This window comes from Vanessa atalanta, chromosome 28 (assembly GCF_905147765.1).
Source record: "Vanessa atalanta chromosome 28, ilVanAtal1.2, whole genome shotgun sequence".
Taxonomy (NCBI): Eukaryota; Metazoa; Arthropoda; class Insecta; order Lepidoptera; family Nymphalidae; genus Vanessa; species Vanessa atalanta.
In genome coordinates this window covers 5,542,729-5,568,404 of record NC_061898.1, presented here as the reverse complement: position 1 = coordinate 5,568,404, position 25,676 = coordinate 5,542,729, and the positions used below count along the sequence as shown (strand labels likewise).

The following is a 25,676-nucleotide window of genomic DNA, read 5'->3' as shown; positions in this document are numbered from 1 at the left end:
CAAAGCCCTACTCCAAGACAATTAGAATTATTTTCTATCAAGAATAAAATAAAATAGTCAGAATATAAGTATAATAAATATACAATAAAACGTCGTCAGTTCAAAAAAAAAACCACAACGTGGAAAAATCTTAACATCTATTACGCCCGGCAGTTTGTTTTTATGTCACTTGAGACATAAGAAACCTTTTTGGACAACGACTTCAGGGGTGGAATTATTAGTATTTTTCTAAGTTCGTATTTCGAATCTTTCACGGCTTCATTTAACACTGAATACAAGATGGCGGATTTCATTTTTCGCGCGGTTTATTTTATTACGCGATCTTTTGTAGATTTTGACGTATTTTATTAGATAAATACTTTTAATGTAAATATTATATCGTATATATGATGGTTTATTTTCGGCATGGTGTACATGAATTGCCATGTTTTACTAAACGATTTAATAATTGCTTTTTTTTTTTTAATGTTCCATTTTCGAATATACGTCTAATATTTTCTGTTTACGTCTAATTTGCAACTAAATATTTATAAAAAAATTACTAATTTTAATTTCCTAATCTAACATAGATTAAAATTTCGAACTTTAATGGCAGTTAATATATCGGACTTTTGATACTGCATTGATAATACCATATAACAAACACATAATTACGAGAAATGTAATAACTCCCTTTGTTATTTCCGGTATGCCTAGTAACCTCATTAAGTATTTTAATTCAATCATAATAATTAAGAAACAAAGTCGATTAAAAATTTCATATACTCAACGTCTGTAAATCGATATACCTTTAAAATTCATGTACAGCCTATAAAGACCGCTTTGGTGTTGCCACCGTTAATATTTTAGCTAGCCAACTCTATCTCGAATATTAATCAATAATTTTGAAAACAGGTTAGAACCTGATCCCTCGGGCTAGTGTCTCCGCTTCTAGTACAAGCTTGATTCGAGGGGTAATTGGGAAAATTAGTGGTTGTTTTAAAAGGGGCTTTGCTTTTATCCTTAAAAAAAACCTTATCGAATTGACAGTGTAACTTCGAATTGCTGATGAAATAAATAATCGTGTCTGTGCTGTTGATCCTTGAGGAGTTACTTCGCTTGGAGCCAATGCTGGGCGTAGCATTAACATAAACGTGTATTGTCATCGGAGCTGATCAAGTAACATTTTTAAATTGTAGGATAATTTTGTGCTAAATTTAATTTTATAATGATATCGAGGTTATGGAGACATTTTTTCCGTTTCATAGATTCAAGTCATTTGTAAAAAATACATCGGTAAAGAAGGCATATTATTCGATACGAGATTATATTGATGATAAAAAAGCGTGGAGTTAATGCTCGTTGACTTCCAGGCAGGAGACATACGTATATAATTGTATTTAACTAATATGACTGTATTTTTAGATGTTGAAAAAGAGTAACTACTGAGTTTCATGCCGGTTCTTCTCGGTAGAATCTACATTCCGAAACGGTGGTAGCTTTACTTAAAATAGTTTGTTAAATGACGATTCAAAAGTGTGCTAAAACTGACGCAATTTATTGTACTGGAAATGCAAATATAAGAAGCAAACTGTAATAGTCTAGTTTAATTATAAAATTAAAATAGCCGGCACATTTGCAAGCATTATATGTAGTCTATTCCAACCACAATAGGACAAAGCCCAAATAAACACCATCAAATTAACGTGATATGGAGACCTTGATAATCTATGATATTCAATATGGATTTGCGAAAACATGGCGTTCTGAACAACAACGAAACTGTTATCGGAACTTTGGAAGTAAAATTAAAGTGGATATAAGTAGTTAAGTGTAACAGTGTTGTGTTATAAATAAAGATATATTAATCATAAACTCTCAGTAGTGCGCAATATAGCCGAGTTAGTAGCGAATTGCATGAAATACGTAAATCTAAGGTTTGTTTATCTTTATTCCTTCGTCGATTGGAATAGACGGTACGTTAAATAAAGAAAAAAAAAAAACATTTCAACAAAAACATCTCTGAGTATTTTGTATATGTTTTAATAATTTAATTTCCATCAAAATCGACAGCGCTTTTCGCATCCAAATCGAATAAAGTCACCCTTCGTTTGCGTTTAAAAAAAACCTTTTGAGTATCTCCTACAATTGTTATGTAAATCATTGGGAAGGCATTTTCAATGTATATATAGTAACAATACTGTTATACGTCTGTACGATTGAAATACAATTTCAATTATTATTAATTTAAAAAAAATATCTAGCCATGAACATTCGCATGAGTATTTGTTTAAGGGTAATTTTTGTGGTCGAATTTCGATATATGGATATAAGTTAAATGAAAAATAAAATCTTTGAATATAGAACGACACGATCTTATAAAATTGATAATATCCTAGAGCTATTGTCGATAATTTAAAAAAAAAATCATTGTTAAAACAATTTATTGCCAAAAAAAGCAATTATCCCTCTGAGTTACTTTCGCTGACTCTTCTCGGGTTTAAAGCGTATCTTTCCGAACCGTTGATAGATTTTTGAGGATGAATAACAAATGTTACCGACTTTAGGTATTTAGATTTAAATACATTGCGGAAATATACGATACTTTAATGAATCACAAACTATATCCTTAAAATATTTTAGTATTTCAATTGATTCTTTCCGTTTAGATTTAAATATTTATTTTGATTATGAATACGGTTTTTATTTTGACTAGAAATTAAACTTATAATTAGAGTCGGACAACCAGCCATTCGTTTGACTGGACGCAAACGAGAAAGAAGGGTTAACTAGTAAATATTAAGTGTTTTCTTTTTACTATAATTAAAATCCTAACGTTGATAATTAGTGTTATAGTGTAAAGTTAAGTGTTGTGAAGTTTGAGTAATTTAAATAATAAAGGCAACACAAAGTATAATGTTTCTATGTTGAATAGAGACGAATTTGTTATATAAATACAACACTTTGGGAGAAATCATGCATACGTATTAGACATGTATGTGACATTGTTCACCAACACATGAAGGCTTCCTCACGATGTTTTTACTTCACCGAACATTTATTCTCACAAATTAAGGTTGACCCGAAACAAAGGCTTCATGTAAATTAGATACATGCAGCAGATTTTCAAACGACACGTACAGGCTTCCTCACGATGTTTTCCTTCACGTAATAATTGATTCGTTTTGTTTTTATAATTCATCTCGTGCTCAGTGAAAGGAAAACTGCATGTGTCGAATCTCAACGAAATTCTGCCATGTGTATTCCACCAACCCGCATTGGAGGAGCGTGGTGGAATGTGCTCCAAGCCTTCTCCTCAAAGGGAGAAGAGGCCTTAGCCCAGCAGTGGGAAATTTACAGGCTGATTGAAGGCAATATGTTGACTGTAGATGACAGCTTATAAGTGCACCATATTTGTTACAGATTTTCAACCGACGTCCAGGTCACAATAAATGTTGTTTATCCGGATTTGAAGCCGTAATCTTCAGTATATATTTTCGTGTTTTTACAACTGAACCATCGCTTCAAGTTCCTTCACTGAATTACACAACCTTACGTCGAAAGCGTGGGTACTATGAATAATTCCCAAGCAATAGACCTCCCAGCGATACCCATGGGAGCGCCATTCTTCCCTCCCCATTCTTTCAAATGTAACAAGATATTTTCACCTTAAAATTTCATCTTTGCTAGGGTTGTCTGCACTTGTTATCCAGCATCATAAATATAATCTTGTATGTAATATTTTTACTAAAAGCATATGTATGTATACATGGTACATATACCGAAATAACATTTTTTTCAATTTTTGTCTGTCTGTCGGTTTGTTCCGGCGAATCTCTGGAACGGCTGGACCGATTTTGACGAGACTTTCACTGGCAGATAGCTGATGTAATAAGGAGTAGCTTAGGCTACAACAATAATTATTATTAAATTCAAGCGCGCACGATGTCGCGAGCTCAGCTAGTAAACAGCTAGAGGTACATAACTAAAACCGAGATGTTTCACTGAAAACCGTAGACGAAACCGGGACGGCTAGCTAGTACAGTAGAATCCGCTTATAATGACTCCGCCTATATTGACCAACCGTTTATTGTGACGTACTTACACCATGAAGTTTGGTTCTCATATAAAATTATTTGTAAAAAAAGTCGGATGTAATGACTTTTCTTAGAGTTAGCTTATTATGACCCATTTTTAATAAATTATGTCCGGTTATAGTGACCGACATGATTCTTTACACCTTCGGTAATGTTCCCGGCGACGTTCGGCACCTGGCTCATTGTTTTTAATCTGAGTGACTAATTGTCACTCAAAGGTCGTCTGAAGATGTTCATGGCAATATTGAAAATGATAATTCGACCATGTCTATGTCTTTTTTTTTATGGCATTGGTTGGCGGACGAGCATATGGGCCACCTGATGCTAAGTGGTCACCACCACCCATTGACAAAGGCGCTGTAAGAAATATTAACCATTCCTTACATCACCTATGCGCCACCAACCTTGGGAACTAAGATGTTATGTCCCTTGTGCCTGTGATTACACTGGCTCACTCACCCTTCTAACCGGAACACAACAATACAGTGTACTGTTATTTGGCGGTAGAATATCTGATGAGTGGGTGGTACCTACCCAGACGGGCTTGCACAAAGCCCTACCACCAAGTAAAACACAATAGTATTAGAAACTGTTATTACAAAAAAAATTAAAAAAAAAAAAAAACAAAAGCAGACAAAAATTACAGACTACTTACATTAAAATATGAAAAATATAGTACATACATACATGTTTCGTATGTACTTATTACGTGCAAAATATATATATATTACAAAACGCTTTATATGACGTCCGGTTATTATGACGTGTCTGTCAATTCCGTTCGATGTGATTATAAACGGATTCCACTGTATATAGAATTAGTTTTACTCGTAAGATCGCAGATTGAATTTCTAAACTTTGTGTTCTCAGGCTTATGATATCAAAAGACGAACATGGTATATTATTATGCGCGGTCATGTTCCTCCGTTGACACACATAATGTAGCGGAAGCTGCTGGGACCGGAAGTATTTGGATCATTCCTGTATAATGAAAATATAACGTTTAATGTTTTTGTCTATTGCAACAGCCTGTATCTGCTCAAAGGCGGGAACATCACATACATTACTCTGATCCCAATGCAAGTAGCTAAAGCACTTGTGTTATGGAAAATCAGAAGTAACTACGGTACCACAAACAGACAGACCCAAGACAACATAGAAAATTAATGAACTTTTTCTACGTCGACTCGGCCGGGATTCGAACCTGGGACCTCGGAGTGCCGTACCCATGAGAACCGGTGTCCACACTACTCGACTACGGAGGATAAATATCAAGAAGGTTTACTCGGTGGTTGAGCTTTGTGAAGGTCCGGGTAGATGTTTATTAAATAGAGAGACGAGACGAGAGACTAGACGCGGGCAAATTGACCACCTGATGGTAAGTGGTACTCTCATATACTTTGGCGCTGTTGGAAGTATATCGTCAACACGTCACCAACCCTTGGTACAAATGAAATCAAATCAAATAAAAAAATATTCTTTATCAAGTAGGCTCATAAAAGTACTTTTGAATTGTAATTTTGTAGTGTCAATTTAAATGTAAAGCTGCCACCGTTTCAGAAATAAGATTCTGCCGAGAACCGGCTAGATCTCAGTAGTTACTCTTTTTAGTAATTCGTGTTTATAGTTACACTGGCTCACTCACTTAAAATAGAACACTGAATATGAAAATCGACTTAATTTTCAAAAGACGTGTTCCACAAAAACAGTACATTTTCCTTCTACAAGTTTCCACAATGGATAACTTTGTAAAGTGTTGAATCATTTATTTGAATAATAGTGAAGTCGGGAATAAAGGCTATACAAGTCCTTTGAAGAATTTCGCCTTTGAGGACTCGCTATACGAGACGTACACACGCGGCCAAATAAAGTGTACACACTTTAAATACTTAATATTAATTAATTTTTATATATTTTTCTATAAATTTCTAAACTATTCACAGGAAAGGCCCATAAAAAAGTACACGCATATAAAAAAACCCGGTAAGTTTTTTTCGCCGGTTCTTTTTAGTGTAGTTTCTATTCCGGACCGGTGGTAGTGTTTAATTTGACAATCAATAAGTAATCAATAAGTGTAATTCTATATTGACTAAAGAATCTTGATTTGATTCGTTTATGTATGTAGGACTCCCCAGTGCTGGAAACGCCTCGCGCACCCCAGCATATCGGAATACCAACTAAAAAACCAGCTCACTCGATCTCTTCAGGGGGACATCGGTTGCACATACTACCAAGATGCCCCAATCTAAATACAGTACTAGTATGTATTAAAATGAGTTAATATACTCAAGTTGCTCAAGGAGGCGCCACTGACGCGCACGTTACGTAACCTCAACGTGACAGCCGATGGTGGATTTGTCTATTGCAGCCTGAGTGGACTCACAAAGATAGCCATCTGGACTATATCCTTTATAACGTAGTAACTGATTTAATATATTGTCATAAAACGTGCTGTATTATGAAATTAGGACAAACATGCCCTGTATATGTACAGTTATGTATTATAAATAAATAAATTTTGAATAAATAAAAATGTTTATAGTTTTTATTGTGCTAAAGTGTACGCAATAAAATGGCGCTAAGTTCGTTCGTACCCAGCGCCATATAAAAGCAACTACACTTTAGAAATACAGTAAAGGTATTTTTTTTTGTTAAATTCCGAGCTGTTTTTTTAAAGTGTAAATTTTATTCAAAGTTTATTATTGACGTAGCGAATATCATTCGAATTAATCAAAAACAAAATTTAATTATATATACTGACTAGTTGATTGCTATAGCTTCGCTCGGGCTATGAGTTAGGTGATAGACATAATTACTTATCAAATACAGTTGTTTGGCATTGAAAGAGCCACAGACAGATCGACAGAGTTGCTTTCACATTTATAATTGCACTCGTGCGAAGCCGGGGCGAATCGCTAGTCCAATTAAGAACCTTAAATACATTGTGCATTTAATATAGATCAACATGGCCCTTTACAGCGTGTAATTTAAATGAATATTTTCGAAGATATCACAGATTTAAAACGCAGGGACATAGTGGTTTGTCTTTTCTAACGACTGAAAAACTGTGAACGTTGTGATACATTCTGTAGTATATTTAGTATCAGCAATGCGCCCGTGCGAAGCCGGGGCGGGTCTGTAGTATTAGCACATATAGATGAGACTTGTTTTTGTAATGCCGGACTGTGTAAGCTACTAAACCAATATACATAAAACTTATACATGAAATAGAAGTGAGTTTCGGAGAAGGTTTAAATATAATATATGTAGTAATATGATATTATATTATAACTAGCTGCGCTTCGCAGTTTCGCCCGCTTTAATTTAAACTATTGAGGTGACAAGTTTGACGTTCGTGTAGTTTTTCATTCGGTACAAACGCTAGCAGAAATATCGATATTATTTGGTTTTGACGACCGTGGTCGAGTACTGTGTACACCGGTTCTCATGGGTACCACTCCAAGGTCTTTGTATGTTGTCTTGGGTCCGGGTGTTTGTACCGTCGTTACTTCTGATTTTCCACGACACAAGTGCTTTAGCTACTTACATTGGGATCAGAGTAATGTACGTGATGTTGTCCAATATTTATTATACAACGCTAGGTGTTGTCGACCATTGCGGTATTGATGCTTCCAATTACAATGATAGATAGTTTATCTGCATTAATGCTTGTATCCTTTAATTATACATTTTTTCCACAGATCCCTTACAGATAAAAAAATCACGTGCATAACGCCGGGGTCCTTTGATCATCTCAACTCATTATCGACTCTGTGAGTACCAACTGCTTTACCAGCTTAAGCTTGACAGTGTGATTATCGATCGATCGATCCTAGGATTCACACTAACATTATTTATTTTATTTATTTGTTATTTTAATCGTGGTGTACCAGTCGTCTTTTGTTACGTATTCCAACCACTTAGATCGTGGCTACATCATCATCCTCCTGCCCTTATCCCAATTTTACGGGGTCGGCGCAGCATGTCTTCTTCTTCCATACTTCTCTGTCAGACGTCATCTCACAAGTAACATTCTTTCTAACCATATCGTCTTTCACACAATCCATCCATCGTTTCTTGGGTCGTCCCCTACCTCTATATCCATCCACATCCATACTCAAAACCTTTCTCACAACATGGTCCTCATTCCTCCGCATAACATGCCCATACCAAGACAGCCGGTTTCCAGATAGCTTCTCGGTTACCGGTGCCACTTTCATACTTCCTCTTATGTACTCATTCCTTACTCTTACTCTATCCATTCGCGATCGTGGCTACAAAGATCAAATATTTAAAAATTGATTCATACATTTACATCTCAAATTTGACCCGGTTTTTCGACATTAGATGAACGATCGTGATAAAATTTGTCTGTCCGTTCACATGGGCATATATCATACTGTCAGCATGGTTACATGGTGTCTTAAGTAGGTTTGGGGTTAGAGATGTTCGGTGTCCTTCATATCGATAGTTTGATATTTTTAGTTTTGGTATTTCTTTGCTTTCGTAAATCCACGATGAATCTTATTAGTCATAATATTTATAACAGAGCAAGAGGAAGGTTTATATGTATAATACATGCATAATATAGTAGAGAAATTTCAAGTTTCAGTTTCAGAAATTTCAAGTTTCCTAACCAGAAAAAATAAAAGTCGTATACAGACGGTCTGTATTGTGTAGCACTGCCGGTAGCTAGTATAAATTAAAGTCGTCGCGTCTGTCTACTAAGCTCAAAAACCGATGGACGGATTGATTCATGCAATGAAACGTTGATAAATGTCCAAGGTATGATTTTGACGTGTGACGTACTTCCGTGGGCCGCGGCGACGTGTGTATCGTGAGTGCGCCGCGCTTAAAGGTTAGCTAGTGTAACGAACTTTTATCTTTCTCCTAACCTGTGAAGACTAAGGGAACCAAGGTGTCTTCGAAAGTAAGAGTCCAGATTTCGCGGTAACGACTCTCCTTTTTAGTCATTTTAATATAGTACACTTATCTCTCGCGCGTACAAAATTTTTGTTTATTACTGGTCCAGATCGGCTTAACAGAGACAATTTACCCACAAAGCCGGTATTAAGGCACATCTGGGGGCTTTAATTAAATACTTGATCCAGCCAGGTCGGCAACGTATGAGTTATTTGTTTATACATAGAGCCTTAATGTCTCAATCGATTTTACTATAGAATAGCGTCGTATTCGTAAATGTACATCAACTAACGTTTCCAAAGACGTAAATATTACTACGTATTATAAAAGTAGGTGCTTCTGGATTTTAATACGGTTCGTGAACTCAGTAGTGGCCTAGAGTATGAGTCCTTTGGGATATTGGTTTTATACAGGGTGTTAATTTAATTTTGTTTATTCGCACTTTTAAAAAGAAATCACTTTTATACAGGACGTTAAATTAATTCTGATTATTCTCATAATTACACTTTTAAAAAAAATAAATCACTCAGACTATCTGTCTGAAGGCGACGAACTCAAAAATTATAGATCGGTTTTCATACGGTTTTCTTCATAAGATAAGACTTTTGTTTTTGATAATATTATATGTATTACTAGCTGTGCCCGCGACTTCGTGTGCGTTTGAATTTAATAAAAAAGCGTGACTATATTATTATTATACACATAATTCTAAAATAAAAGTAGCCTAAGTTACTCCTTATTACATCAGCTATCTGCCAGTGAAAGTCCGGTCAAAATCGGTCCAGCCGTTCCAGAGATTTGCCGGAACAAACAGACAGACAGACAGACAAAAATTGTAAATAATGTTATTTAGGTATAGGTACCGTGTATACTTACATATGCATTTAGTAAAACGCGGTTATTTTAATATTACAAACAGACACTCCAATTTTATTATATGTATAGATGACATAGACTTTGTATGTAGATCCTTATTCTACTCTCACGTAGGGTAGGTAAAACATAGTCCTCCTGCCGCGTCTGTCGCGATAAACTTAAAAAAATTGGGCAATTGCGAGTCAGACTCGTCCACGAAGGGTTCCTGGTGGTGGGAAAGCTTTGGTGGTAGCTTCACTTCACTTCAATATAGTTTGTTAAATGACGATTCAAAAGTAATGTTGTCTTAGATTTTCGCGATTATTACACATTGAAATAAAACTAGTTTTTAACGGATTTAATCGCGTATATTAATTATTTTAACATCCCGACGTTTCGAGCACTTTGCAGTGTTCGTGGTCACGGGCAGACTAAGGTGACATTTGTCTGTTCGAATTACAAAAGAAATATTATGAAGAAACAGACAAATGTCACCTTAGTCTGCCCGTGACCACGAACACTGCAAAGTGCTCGAAACGTCAGGATGTTAAAATAATTAATATACGCGATTAAATCCGTTAAAAACTAGTTTTATTTCAACGATTCAAAAGTGCTTGTAAAAGCCTACTTGAATAAAGTATATTTTGATTTGATTTGAGCGATGCAGATTCTCACTAATTAAGAATATTTGGAAATTTTCAGTTGAAGTAATGGTAACTGTATCTTTGTATTTTACCCGTACGGAGTCGGGGCGGACTACTAGTATATATATGTTTCAGAAAAATAGAACTCGACTACGTTTGACAGACCACCATGGCAAAGATTTTTTTTTACTACAAACTCTGTAATTAAGCGTTACAGTACATGTACTTCTTTACAATTATAATTGTTATATACACACGCAGGACGTTATATAATAAATAAAACTTCAGAACACTAACCGTCCGTATGTAATAATTGTCCAGTCATAAACCTCTTAAACACGTACGGCAAAGTAATAAATCTAAGTATTATTTCAATAAGATTTAAGCTTGTAATAAAAAAATATATATATACAAAGAAATAAATACGTTTATATCGACAACGGCATCGACTAATCCCATCCCTAGTGTCAAAGTCACGTTGAGTCTATTGTGGGCCAGTTGATTGCATTATGAGACTACCGTCCGGTCTGTGAATGCCTCGTGTGGAGGACTCTAATGTAATTAATTATTGTATCGATATTCAGTGCACGGCGTATGAACGCGTTCGTAGCTTGGGAATTCGATTTAAAAAAAAAAAAAAACTCTTATATATTAATAGCAATTCACCGATCTCCTTTGTCGAATAGAAAAAGTTTATTATTTTCCTATGTTGTCTTGGGTCCGGGTGTTTGCACCGTCGTTACTTCTGATTTTCCATAACACAAGTGCTTTAGCTACTTACATTGGGATCGGAGTGATGTATGTGATGTTGTCCAATGTATTGTTCGGTGATTATGGGGCGATAGCTGCACGTAAATAGTTATGATCTCATTTCGAAGAGCTCCAGTCGAAGATGTGCAGAAAAATAAGGAGAATTCTTGATTGCAATTTTCTAAATTGTTACGATTTAACAAATAATTAATTTTAGAGAACGGAATCAAGTTAGACCTGTGTTACGGCCGTATAAGAAAAATAAAATAAAAAACGTAAAAAAAATTAAAGTAAATTATTTGACATTAAAAATGTCATTTAGATAAATATACATAATTTTGGCGCCAAATGTAGATGACTGACTTGCAGTTTCAGAAATGGAAACAAAACCTGTCATAGGATACGATATTCCTAAAACATATTTTAACTACCATTAGTAATGATAACTACCATTTATTAAATATTCAATGCGCCACCAACCTTGGGAACTAAGATGTTATATCCCTTGTGCCTGTGATTACACTGACTCACTCATCCTTAAAACGGATCAAATATCGCTATTTGTAATGGAAATATATGATGAGTGGGTGGTACCACATATAGTGATATCGTTCTTAAATAATAAAATAACATACCATGGTTTTGATCTTAACTGTTTTAAATAATATTCCAGTTTAAAGAACACGCTTTATTAGACAACGTCGCACGAATGATAGAGCCGGGATGGCCCGGAGGTTTGAACGCGTGCATCTTGCACGATGAATGCGGGTTCAAACCCAGGCAACACCTACTTTTCATGTCATTAATTTTTGTTTATAATTCATCTATAAGATGTGTCTAATTCAACGAAATGCTTCCACTTGTGAATCGACCCGCATTGGAGCGGCGTGGTGGAATATGCACCAAACCTTCTCCTCATATTAAAGGAGGCCTTGGTTCAGCATTGGGAAATTTACAGGCTGTTGTAATTATTGCACGAGGATTTATGGTGTTTAAGGGGTTGGTGGTGAGGTATTTAGGATTACAAGGAAGCCTGTGTTCCTTGGAGTTCAAGTTTACTTCATATCAAGTTTCATCTAATTGGAATCAGTGGTTTAGCCGTGGAAGACAGATAGACAGAGTTGCTTTCGCATTTAAAATACTAGTATAGATACTGATGTATGATCGACCCTCAGAAAATTATTAAGACTTCTGGCATTTTTTTTTTTAGCATTGGTAGCCTGTAAATTTTATCACTGCTGGGCTAAAGGCCTCCTCTCCTTTGAGGAGAAGGTTTGGAGCATATTTCACCACGCTGCTCCAATGCGAGTTGGTGGAATACACATTTGGCAAAATTTTGTTGAAATTAGACACATGCAGGTTTCCTCACGATGTTTTCGTTCACCGCCGAACACGAGATGAATTATAAACACAAATTAAGCACATGAATATTCAGTGGTGCCTGCCTGGGTTTGAATCCGAAATCATCGGTTGACATGCACGCGTTCTAACCACTGGGCCACCTCGTCTCACTTCTATAATAATAAATATTGGACAACATCACATACATTACTCTGATCCCAATGTAAGTAGCTAAAGCACTTGTGTTATGGAAATCAGAAGTAACGACGGTACCACAAACACCCAGACCCAAGACAACGTAGAAAACTAATGAACTTTTTCTACATCGACTCGGCCGGGAATCGAACCCAGGACCTCGGAGTGGCGTACCCATGAAAACCGGTGTACACACTACTCGACCATGGAGGTCGTCATACTTCTGGAAGTCACTTAAAATTATCTTTCATATACTTACAGATCTAGCTAATAAAAGCTTTTTATTATAGGTATATATATGACGGTGCCACTGTGAGAGTGTCCACAAACGAAAAAAAGCAATAATGACATTTTTGACAGTAACATTGGATATAGTGCGGTTTGACATTTCTTCACTCTGACGCGACTTCAGGCTCTTTTGTGTGATGCATTGGCATTTGTCGTAAGCAAGACGTGCCTGGTGGAGCGTCAATTATATTATAGAAAGTGCTTATTGTATCACTGTTATAGTGTAAACCTTCAAACACGTGGTTTTAATTCCTACCGCCTACCCACGATCGCTCGGCAGCCACAGATGGATCCAAAATATAATGATAATGGCAATATGTCGTTATTTATAGATGTGTAGTTCGTTAAAAATACCATTATAATTTTTTTTTTCATTATATGATTATTGTCAAAGGTATTTTTTTTAACATTTTTGTTTTATATCTTTAAGTTAAGTTGTAGGTATGGTAGAACTCGGTAACAGAAAGAGTGTAGGCAAGTAACCAGACAGTACACTAGGCCTAAAAATAAATGACAGTTGTAATCTTTAATCTTAGTCTTTATAGTTAAGAAAATTGCATTATAAATACATCACATGAATTGAAATTTCGGTGAAAGTAAGTGTACCCAAACGGTACACTAAGCCTGCGAAGACTGTAGTAATCGAATGGTTGTAGTGTAGAATCTTAGCATTATTAAAACTAAAAATTATATCTAGCTTATACCTAGTTTATTTACAATACACATAAAGCTATGGTACCCCAGGTAGAGGGTATGTACAACCTTACACCATAGAAAGCCCTGAAGGTGAGCAACCTAGCTAGAGGATGACGGTTAGAAGAAATTATGTATTTACGATTATATTTCGATTTGTGAACGATTTTCTAATCAATTATTAGTTTAAAAAGGTGATGATGGTTTTATTTTCATTTAGGCCTAGTGGACTGGTGTACGGCTCACTAGACCTAAATTAATTGTAAAAGTCTTATTAAATTTTTTTTTTGTCGTTCACAAAACGATAGAGTTTTAACCATTAAGGGTAAGAGATATCTTTATGTGGGTCTATTGATGAAGAATATAAACCCGCTAAGCAAGGGTAACGAGAGGTCTGCGAAGCTGAGCCTTAATAACGATTCCTCAATCAACGATCGAAAATGAACATTTGAATTGTCAGATTTAAACATCGAATCACATTTGACTCTTTGACTTTTTCACTGTAGTCAGTATCGATAGAGTGGCATAAGTCGCAATTTATAATGCCTTGGAATAAAATAAATGTTTCGCGCTGTTTATTGTTCTTTAATAGAACATAAACTTAGCCTAATAGCTTGGTGAGAACAAACAAAATTGCTAACAATACTGTATTATTACTAAGAAATAAATAAATTAAAAAAAGAAAACATAAACACTCGTAAACATACACTCAAGTGACTACAACACTCGTAACGAACGCTTGTAACGTCACGTAATGTAAAGTATTTAAAAATATAATTGAAATTACAAAAAAAAGTGCTATAAAACTTTAAAATAATCTTTTTATTTATGACAAAAAAATAAAAATTCAAATGATATCCCTGTGTATTTATATTTATTGATTGCAACACTTTGAAAACGATTCGAAACGCATAAATAGGAAATCGAAAATCGATTAAATACTTCTGTTGAAATCGATTCTCGTGTTCATCTTCGATCAGTCAATCTGATTGTACGAATGGTGATTAAGGGGGTATGGTTACGAGATCAAAGCGCCGGATACCTACAGGTATGGATCACCCATCAAATCGGAACTTTTTTTTTTAAATAAATATATATATAAAAAATAATACAAACAGATAATAAATAATTTTCACACTATTCGTTTTTTATTAAAGATATACTTATTTTTTTATTTAATGTAACATTTAAGTTACTATATAAGCGAACAGATTCATTTTTTATTTTTAAATGATGCGATTTGCAATTTAAACATTTGGACCCAGGAGTAGTGTAACTTCTTTAAAGGTATAACAAGTCGCATTGCCTCCACTGGTGACAGGAGGGCTGGTTCGTTCGCCCAGAGGATCGGAAGTGCGATTCGACGGGGAAATGCTGCTAGCATTCTCGCCGCCATTCCACGCGGTCGTTCAACAGTAACTATTTTAATTTTTAATTTTAATTTATTTAATTAATAATAATAATTATTAAGCGTACATATTAAGTGTAGTATTTTAGATATTGTGCATCGCTAGGACACATTCGTAAACTCGTAACAATTCGTATTCGTGTACTTTAAAAAGTCGATTGTCATGAGTATTTTGGTGATATTTGCAATTTTATTTCTATCTCAAAATACGTGTCATTGACGCTTTTTGCAAGCAGTGCGAGCAGGACAGCGAATAATTTAGTCATTTACGACCATGATTTCAAAGGAATCATACAGATTATTATATTATACAAAGTCTGTATTATGTTTAATTATTCAAAGCAGGGTTGGATCTACCGTATGGCTTTTTGGGCTTCAGCCCAGGGCCCCGTGGATTCAAGGGGCCCCGAGTCAATGTCAAAAATAGACGATAATGCGAAAGAATCCATAACTTTATTAAATTAAACAGATCGTATGGTTTGCAGCGCTGCGAGTCCTGCAATTAATCAAACCCATTCAATTAATTTAATACAAGTCTACGTTCAGATATGTCTTAGTTGGGCCCCTAAGTAGTATTAAGCCCAGGGCCCCCTAAAGGCCCAGGGCCGGTCCGGCCCTGCTTCAAAGATTATTGAAAATCAATTTTCTCAAAATTCTTCGAAAAAAAGCTGTTGTGGTTCTCATTAAGAACAACTTTGTAATATAATATCTGAACATGCGGCTTTACCCGAAATTTATAAAATTTAAATTGATTAAAAACGCAAACTTCAAACCCCCGTTTAGCGGATGTCTACACCCTATACGGAACCTATCTAACAAATTTTGAAGTTTGTAGGTTTTATTGTTTCTGAGATTTGGTGATTAATCATTGAGTGATATTTCGCTTTTATATATATATAGATATATATTTATTATATACATAGCTGTGGTCGGTTATGTACGATGTTAGTCGATGCACAATATTGCACCGCCTGATGCAGCGTTGTACAACACACACACAGATACACAATACATGCATTTATTGTGTATCTGTGTAGATATTTACTCCGAAGTATTGTGTGTTAATTTATTATTGAATGCCAATATAATTAAAATAATACATATAAATATGACTATTATTATTTAAAAAATATATATTTTAGTATATGTTACGTAAATATATTTATATAGAATATAATTTAAATATAAGTTCTGATTTGATTTGTGAACTCAATGAAATGCCGAGTCGTTATTTTAAAAAGGTTTTTCGTTAATATACTTAAATAACAAAAACATATTACATACGAAAAAAAACCTTAGTAAAACGTCAATCATCAGCATTTTTCAGGGGGGGGGGGGGTGAGTATGCGGGCACCACACCATTGGCTGGGTTAGCCCAAACCAACTACTCACAAACGCTGTAGATGCCTCAATCTCACAAAAAGGCCATCAGGCATGTGGCCGAGTCGGTTATTGCTCAGTTTCCTGAAATTTAAATACAAAAAAAAACAAATGACAAAACTACAAGGTCACCCCGTACGAAACTACGCGTTTCGTCGTCCACGATTGGTCGGTTTTTATTCTGTTGCGAATGTATTAGAGGACGGCACAACTTTGTAAGGACGTTCTTTGATTTATTTAATAAAATTGTACTCACAGGCGCTCGAGTGCGTTCAGCTCCAAGAATGCGTCTCGTTCGATCGTGTGTATTTGGTTTTCTGATAATTGTCTGAAACAAAAATATATGTTAACAATGGATTTAATAGCCGTCTGTTGTTTTTTGTTAGTTAGTGATAACTATTTCTATTGAAAAAGTAAAGATAAACAAACCTTATTCACTACAATACAGACAGTTCCCAAATAATATATCTTCATTTATAAAACAACACTAATTATATCCAAATTAATTTTACCTATAGGAGCCGAGATGGCCTCTCTCGTGCATCTTAACCGGTGATTTCGGGTTCAAGCCCAGGCAAGCACCACTGAATTTTCATGTGCTTAATTTGTGTTTATAATTCATCTCGTGCTCGTGAAGGAAAACATCGTGAGGAAGCCTGTTTGTGTTTAATTTCAACGAAATTCTGCCACATGTGTATTCCATCAACCCGCATTAGGGCAGCGTGGTGGAATTAGCTTCAAACCTTCTCAATGGGGAGGCCTTAGCCCAGCAGTGGGAAATTTACAGGCTATTAATGTAATTTTACCTCCACTGTTCAAAGACATAATGAACATCGTCGATTGATGATAATTGATGACCAATGATATCGCTTCAATTCAAGGTCGAATTTGTTTATTTGGCTTTTCTCCTTGCGTTTGGAATACGTTAAAGACTAGCATACGTAACAAAAAACACTAAAATAGATCTTTAATATGATTAAATGTACTTACAGAATCTTCAATTCTTTCAAGTTCTGGAAGTCACTCTGGAAAATTATGCTGATGTTATTGCCTTGCAGGTCTCTGAAACAAGTTACAGGTCGTTAGTAATGTTTTGTTGACAATTTCAACCTTAATCTTCTTAAATGCGACGTAATCCTTATCGTTCTCATTTTTCAACGCTGATAATTTGCCACCTGGCACGAGCCCTAGAACCCCTAGTGTAAATACAAGATGGCCTTCACAGTTTTGACGACCTCCGTGGTCGAGTAGTATGTACACCGATTTTCATGGACACGCAATTCCGAGGTCCAGGGTTCGATTTTCAGCCGAGTCGATGTAGAAAAAGTTCATTAGTTTTCTATGCTGTCTTGGGTCTGGGTGTTTGTGGTACCGTCGTTACATCTGATTTTCCATAACACAAGTGCTTTAGCTACTTACATTGAGATCAGAGTAATGCATGTGATGATGTCAAATGTTGTCCATTAATTAAATTTATTTTCACTAAGATCGTACCTTCCGGGAACTGTCGAAGGAATTCAATTGAGCCATCTAAAATTTTCGTCATTAATTTCTAAGTGCCATCGATTGATTTTGACTTTAAAAAATATTGTGCAACAAGTTTTAGAAAGTTCCTTAACTAGCTCTATGAATATTTAGAACCGGAGTGCTCTCAATTTAACAGCCGATCACTCCGGTAAGTGAATTACCTCCGTCGGGGAAGAGTGAGTTAGATACAGTGAGCTTCTAAAACATATATATCACTACATAGTATAAAACAAAGACGCTTACCGCTGTCTGTCCCTGTGTATGCTTAGATCTTTAGAATTACACAACGGATTTTGATGCGGTTTTTTTTAATAGATACATTGATTCCAGAGGAAGATTTATATGTATAACACATGCTCAATATAGTAGAGAAACACTGATAACTTTAGAGGTTTCTAGTGTGATGCCGTGAATAAACACATTATTTTGCGCTTACATTGCAAACGCTAGCTTAACCCTACGAGATAGATCAAAATAATGTACCACAGTATTGTACACCTTAAAAAGGCCTACAAAACACGATGGTATATGTCTATCTCTTATGGATACAATCTTTTACAATAACCATTTTTTATCCTTTACTATTGACGAGTAACAACGATAGTAATTTATTTACGAAGCGATTTTAAGCAATACTGTATTAATCCTTATCCAATTAAATAAAATACATTGTACTTTTAATGTAGATTTTAAATCTGCCATATCGAAGATATTACAGATTTAAAATGGAGGGACATAGCGGTTCGTATTGTCTTATGTCAAAAAGCTGTGAACGTTGTATGTAAAGACATTCTGTAGTATATTTAGTACCAGTATTGCATCCGTGCGAAGCCGGGGCGGGTCGCTCGTGTATATATATAACGTGTGAGGGAAACGGTAAAGCGGGCCACCTGATGGTAAGAGGTTTTTAATACTTTTTTACATAACCAATGTACCACTAACCTTCTGGTACTGTTGCTGTGTGGCGGTAGAATATCTGATGAGTGAACAGACTGGGGTTTGGGCTTGCACAAAGCTACCACCATTTTGATATAGTATGTCAGTGAAGTACAATTATTTATTTACTATATCCTGTCTCGAAGTCAACAAATAGTCCGCGCTTTTTTTTCTTTAATATAATCTTGTATTGATTTTTTTTTTATATGAGATTTAATTCTTTAATAGGCCAAGTTTAAAATAACTGTTAAATTCTAGATATATATGTTTTACTATGCCAAAAAAATCATTTTTAAATATGAAAAGTAAGTTTGGCGAAAACGATTGCGATGTTTTAATACTATCTTGTATATTAATAGCGTAAGCCGATTTTCGTCTCAGTGTTTATGGGGCGATAGCTGCACGTAAAAGATCGGTCATGGTCTCATTTTGAAGAGCTCCAGCCGTATGTGCAGAAAAATAAACAGGATTCTTGATTGCAATTCATGAAATTGTTACGATTTAACAAAGAATTAATTTTAGAGAGCGGAAAAAAGTTCCTAGTCAGTTAGAGAATAAGAAAAAAAAAATGGCGACAAATTCAAATTCTAACTTAACTAAAATAAAGTTTCATAATTTCGGCGCCGAATGAAGACGAGTGACTCGCAGTTTACAATGAAATTAAATTAAAAAAAATAGGTTTCGAAATTCCTAAAAAATATTTTCAATAAACGCGAACTATCGCGGGATACCCACTAGTTTCTCCTTAATGGATTAATCTCGTGCATATTCCGTGAGATTTATTTATACATGCACCGAGCATGCCGTCTTGAGTATAGCTGGTAACTCAAAAGGTTTATAAAGACACACATACATTTTAAATAAGTTGCTAAAATACACACGTACTGAAGTTATATTACTGTCGTGAAACGCATCTGGATTACGGAATGAGATTTCCTTGAAAATCAACTCATATAAGAGGCATATGTTTACTTGGTGGTAGGGCTTTGTACCAGCGCGTCTGGGTACCACCCACACATCAGATATTCTACCGCCAAACAGCAGTACTCAGTGTGGATGTGTTCCGGTTTGAATGGTGTGTGGATGTGTAACTACAGGCACAAGGGACGTAACATCTCAGGACCCAAGGCTGAGGAGGACTTTGGCGATATAAGGAATAGTTGATATTTCTCAACCCCTAAAATGTGAGCAATGCCGGGGACAACAACTAGTATTGTTCAAGAAGATTCTGACAGACTTATTCTCTCTCTCCTGTGCATTTATTATTTTTATCTGATGGTGGGAGCCGAGATGGCCCAGTGGTTAGAACGCGTGCATCTTAACCGATGATTTCGGATTCAAACCCAGGCAAGCACCACTGAATTTTCATGTGCTTAATTTGTGTTTGTAATTTATCTCGTGTTCGGCGGTGAAGGAAGACATCGCGAGGCAAGCATGTGTCTAATTTCAACGAAATTCTGCCACATGTGTATTCCACCAACCCGCATTGGAAAAGCGTGGTGGAATATGCTCCAAACCTTCTCCTCAAAGGGAGAGGAGGCCTTAGCTTTGGGAAATTTACAGGCTGCTAATGTATGTATGGTGGGGTCTGCCTTCCCAGTCTTTCACTTCCACGTCGTTCCATTTGACGGAACTAAGATCTTTTTTGACCACATTTGTCCATTTTGTTTTAGGTCGCTCTTCGGTCTGGATCCTGTTACGTTAGATTGGTCAATAAATTATGTACTCGGGAGGTCTTCTTCTGATGTGCCCAAAACAGCGTGTTTTCCTGGAGCTTGTCTGCGATGACACTCCCAGGCTACCGTGAACGTATTCGTTGCGAACTTCTAACAGACCTTTTAACTGGCTTAAACATAATCTTTGATGTACCTTTGAAATTGGAAAATCAGAAAAAAGATCTCCTTTCTATAGTTAGTTATATAAATTATATTATGGTCACCCTACATCCGTGTCAATGTAGTTATAATTAGGTCAATAATCGAATTCGAGTGCACTAGTGATGTGACACATATCGACAGTTAACAGTTATGGAAAATTAATATCGTTGCGCAAGTTTTATATACATATATATTAATGAACATCTGGGATAGTAAATATAACAAGGTCTCGGGTTTGGTTTCTCGGTAGCGAATTGGGCAATTAAATTGAAAGTGATATCGATGTTTACATAAGTTTTATAGTGATGTAAATTTTATTCAATAATTGTAGACAATAATGACGTTAGATCGATTATTAATGTTTTATATTCGCATTTAATATATTTGAAACGTATAATAAATAATGATTAATGTATAAATATACATTTTATTTATATTAATTTGATTGTTTCAAATAACGAAAATATATTTATTATTATAGCATGAAATTAATTATTGTAAATTGTGACATTTAACAAAAAAAAATCTGAGTTTCTTTCGCCGGTTCTTTTCAGGTCCGAGATGTTTGTTTCCGAACCGGTGGTAGATTTTTGACAATCAATAAACAAGTGTAACACTTGTACATTGAACAAAGATTTTTGACATTTGACTTTTGATACTTGTAATTGAATAAATTAAAAAAAAACAGCAACTATTAATTGCTTTGCTTTTCGTTCATTTTATATTTAGTATTTTTTTTTATTTGTTGCGGGCAAATAGACTGTCCGAGGGGGAGTGGTCACCACCTTTTGACAATGTGACATAAACACGGTATTAAGTAATTAATAACTTCCTTACGACTCATTAAGACTCATGAGTCATGAGTTACCATCCATGGGATCTAAGATTCCCTTTGCCTGTGTTTAAACTGACCCCCAATAACTACTTTTTAGGAGGGCTTTGTGCTAGCCCGTCTGGGTAGGTACCACCCAATCATCTGATATTCTACGCCAAACAGCAGAACCCAGTGTTGTGTTTCGGCTTGAAGGGTGAGTGAGCCAGTGTAATCATAGGCACAAAGGACATAACATCTTAGTTCCCAAGGTTGGTGGCGCATTGGCGATTTAAGGAATGGTTAATATTTCTTACTATGGGCGGTGGTGATTACTTAACTTCAGGTGGCCTATTTGGTCGTCCGCCTACATATATAATAAAAAAACTAAGAAATTAATTAAATATTGCGTTCTGAGTTTTGGAGGCAAAGGGGTGACCTCAATGTGTGCACCCTGATGGACACCAGATCAGAATATCTAAGATAGATAAAACAAATATAACTTTACACGTTCGAAAAAAAACGACAGCCATCTTGTTTTAGGAAATATCGATAGAATACACATCACTATTTAAGATCCGGAACAGCTGGCACTAATAATTGTTCAATCGTATATAATTTATACAAATTATCTTTAATAACCAGTCCTTAATACGAATATAATATATTTCTGGACTAATTATTTAATATACATTTTTTTGTATATATCTTGGTTTTAAATAAAATTTCTATATAGCCTATTCCAATGGAAGTAGGAATAAAGATAAACAAACCTTAGATTTACGTATTTTTAATGCGATTCGCTAATAACTCGGCTATATTCTGCACTACTAAGAGTTTATGATTAATATATCTTTATTTATAATACGACACTATTGCACTTAACTACTTATATCCACTTTAATTTTACTTCCAAAGTTCTGATAACAGTTTCGTCGACGTTCAAGACGCCATTTTCTCGCAAATCCATGGTGAATATCATAGATTACATTACTACTGTTGTACAGTAATGAACAAAATTTGACAGCAAATTGTCGCGATATCATTGGTCGAGAGCTTGAGTAATCTATGGTATTAACTACGGTTTTTCAAAAAAATCGCGTTTTGAACGTTGGCGAGACTGTCATCGGACTGTCAAAATAAAGATACATTAATCATAAACTCTCAGTAGTGCACAATATAGCTGAGTTATTAGCAAATCTCATGATATATAATCTAAGATTCGTTTAATCTCTCCGCCATTGGATTACAATAGTTTTTTGTTCCTCATTATGTCAGCCATTTTGATTTCGTGCGCCTGCATTCATAGTTCGGATTAAGCGTCTTGTACAAATAAATCAAATATCGTTAGGATAAATGTTCAATGGTAAAGCGTAGCTATATAAAGATTATATTGCGAAATTATTTTAAATCTGATTAATACCGCTGGAGTTTTAGCAAATAACTTCAAACATTAAAAATGCGTCATTATATTTCGACGTGCGATTTAAAAAATATACATGCTTAGATCTTTAAAAGTACACAACGGATTTTGATGCGTTTTTTTTTTAATAGATAGTTTGATTCAAGAGGATGGTCTATATGTATAATACAAGCGTATTATAGAAGAGAAAAATTAATAATTTTGGAGGTTTCTAATGTGATGTCGTAAATTAAAACCTTTTTTTTGCGCTTACATTGCACACGCTGGCTGAACCTTACGAAATAGATCAGAATGACGTATTACAGTATTGTAGACCTTAAAAAGACCTACAAAAATGTCAGCGGTATATTTCTATCTCTTAGGGATAACCCACAATAATCCGGGGCTAGGGGCTGATAAAAAAGCGTGGAATTATTATTTGGTGATAATCAGGCAGATATATAAACATTACCGTACAGAATCAAAAATTGAGCCGAGATGGCCCAGTGGTTAGAACGCGTGCATCTTAACCGATGATTTCAGATTCAAACCCAGGCAGGCACCACTGAATTTTCATGTGCTTAATTTGTGTTTATAATTCATCTCGTGCTCGGCGGTGAAGGAAAAAATCGTGAGGAAACATGAATATGTATAATTTCAACGAAATTCTGCCACATGTGTATTCCACCAAGCCGCATTGGAGCAGCGTGGTGGAATATGCTCCAAACCTTCTCCTAAAAGGGAGAGGTGGCCTTAGCCCAGCAGTGGTTAATTTACAGGCTGCTAATGTTAATGTACAGAATCAACGTCAATAGACAGTGGTGACCATTTCAGTGAAAAATAACGTCTCGTAATTTATGGGTACAGATTTAATTTTTAATTTTCATCGTGTCTAATCGTGAACAAGGCTTAAGGTGAACGAGCCGGCCCCTTAATTACAGACTCATAATTGAATACCAATAAAGAGTGTTGCCAATATAAAAAAAAAAACATTGATGATAAGATTTTTATCGCAGAAAAAAATATTAATTGATGAAAAAACACGGTCTATCTTAAGCCTCTACACGAGCGAAGGCACGGGTGGAAGCTAGTGTATAGTAATCGTATAAGATTTTTTTTACTCACGAATTAGTTTTATCACAATCAGCTACGACTTGTGGGAACTGCGATGGCCCAGCTGATAGGATACGAAGGTCTTAAACGTCAATTGAAGGCTCAAATCTGGGAGAACATCGTTGAATTTTCCTGTTCTTAATTTGTTAACCGACACAAAAGGGGGAGGTTCTCAATTGTTGCCTCAGAACTCTGTAATTTATGAACCGATTTGGAATTTACCAATAGGTTTTCTACCAGTTTGGTTCTATTTCAATTTGAAGTCAAACTACCTCTAGGGTTAAAAAATACAGGGCGAAATTTTTTATGGGCCCTATGTATATTTTTTAGAGTGTTATTTAACTAGCTGTGCCCGCGACTTCGTGCACGTTGTTTGAATTTAAGTTATTTGGATATTGTAGTGTGATTTTATTTTTATTCTATATATAGTTCTAAAATAAAAGTAGCCTAAGTTACTCCTTATTATATCCTCTATCTGCCAGTGAAAGTCCCGTCGAAATCGGTTCAACCTCCAGCGATTAGCCGGAACAAACAGACAGACAGACAAACAGACAAAAATTGTAAAAAATGTTATTTTGGTATATGTACCGTGTATACATACATATGCATTTAGTAAAAATGGGTTATTTTAATATCACAAACAGACACTCCAATTTTATTATATGTATAGATATATTGGGGCGCGCTCACCCTTTAAACTGGTATTGCTGTTAGGCGTCAGATTTGTCATATACAAAGCGTACCATTTTACATTGAATATAATCTTGTAAATTATCTACTTATATCTTATTGGAAATAATTGTAATCCGTTTAGATTGTATGAAAATATGGATGATATTAGTTAATTACCGAACATATGGCAACACTGATGAAGGGTGACATTGTACGCACTTTCCCCACCCCTTTACCTCCCTCCCAGTTCTTTGACCTATGTCACGACAGAAATGAGTGATCGATCTTTACCAAACCATCGAAATATATACTTGTATATTGAGACAAGATTATAACAAACCTCAGATTTACGTATATCATGCGATTCGCTAATAACTCAGCTATATTGTGCACTACTGAGGGTTTATGATTGATATATCTTTATTTATAATACGACACTGTTACACTTAACTACTTATTAGCATTAGCAGCCACTAAATTTTCCCACTGCCGGGCTAAAGGCCTCCTCTCCCTTAGAGGAGAAGGTTTTGAAGCATATTCCACCACGCTGCTCCAATGCGGGTTGGCGGAATACACATGTGGCAGAATTTCGTTGAAATTAGACACATGCAGGTTTCCTCACGATGTTTTTTGTCCTTCACCGCCGAGCACGAGATAAATTATAAACACAAATTAAGCACATGAAAATTCAGTGCTGCTTGCCTGGGTTTGAACCCGAAGTCATCGGTTAAGATGCACGCGTTCTAACCACTGGGCCATCTCGGCTCTTAACTTAACTACTTATA

General features: G+C 35.4%; 1 protein-coding gene across 2 annotated transcripts in view; it reads right to left on the bottom strand.

Moving 5' to 3' along the window:
• LOC125074687 (protein slit) overlaps nucleotides 1–25,676 on the bottom strand; it is a 146,838-nt gene that overhangs the window by 39,992 nt on the left and 81,170 nt on the right. The window contains exons 3-5 of one of the 2 annotated variants that reach the window (XM_047686071.1): nucleotides 17,544–17,615; nucleotides 16,810–16,881; nucleotides 16,566–16,637 (exon numbers count right to left, since the gene is read on the bottom strand). In XM_047686071.1, coding sequence (XP_047542027.1) covers nucleotides 16,566–16,637; nucleotides 16,810–16,881; nucleotides 17,544–17,615 — 216 coding nt within the window. The remainder of the gene's footprint in view (nucleotides 1–16,565; nucleotides 16,638–16,809; nucleotides 16,882–17,543; nucleotides 17,616–25,676) is intronic. The other variant, XM_047686072.1, reaches the window with a different exon arrangement.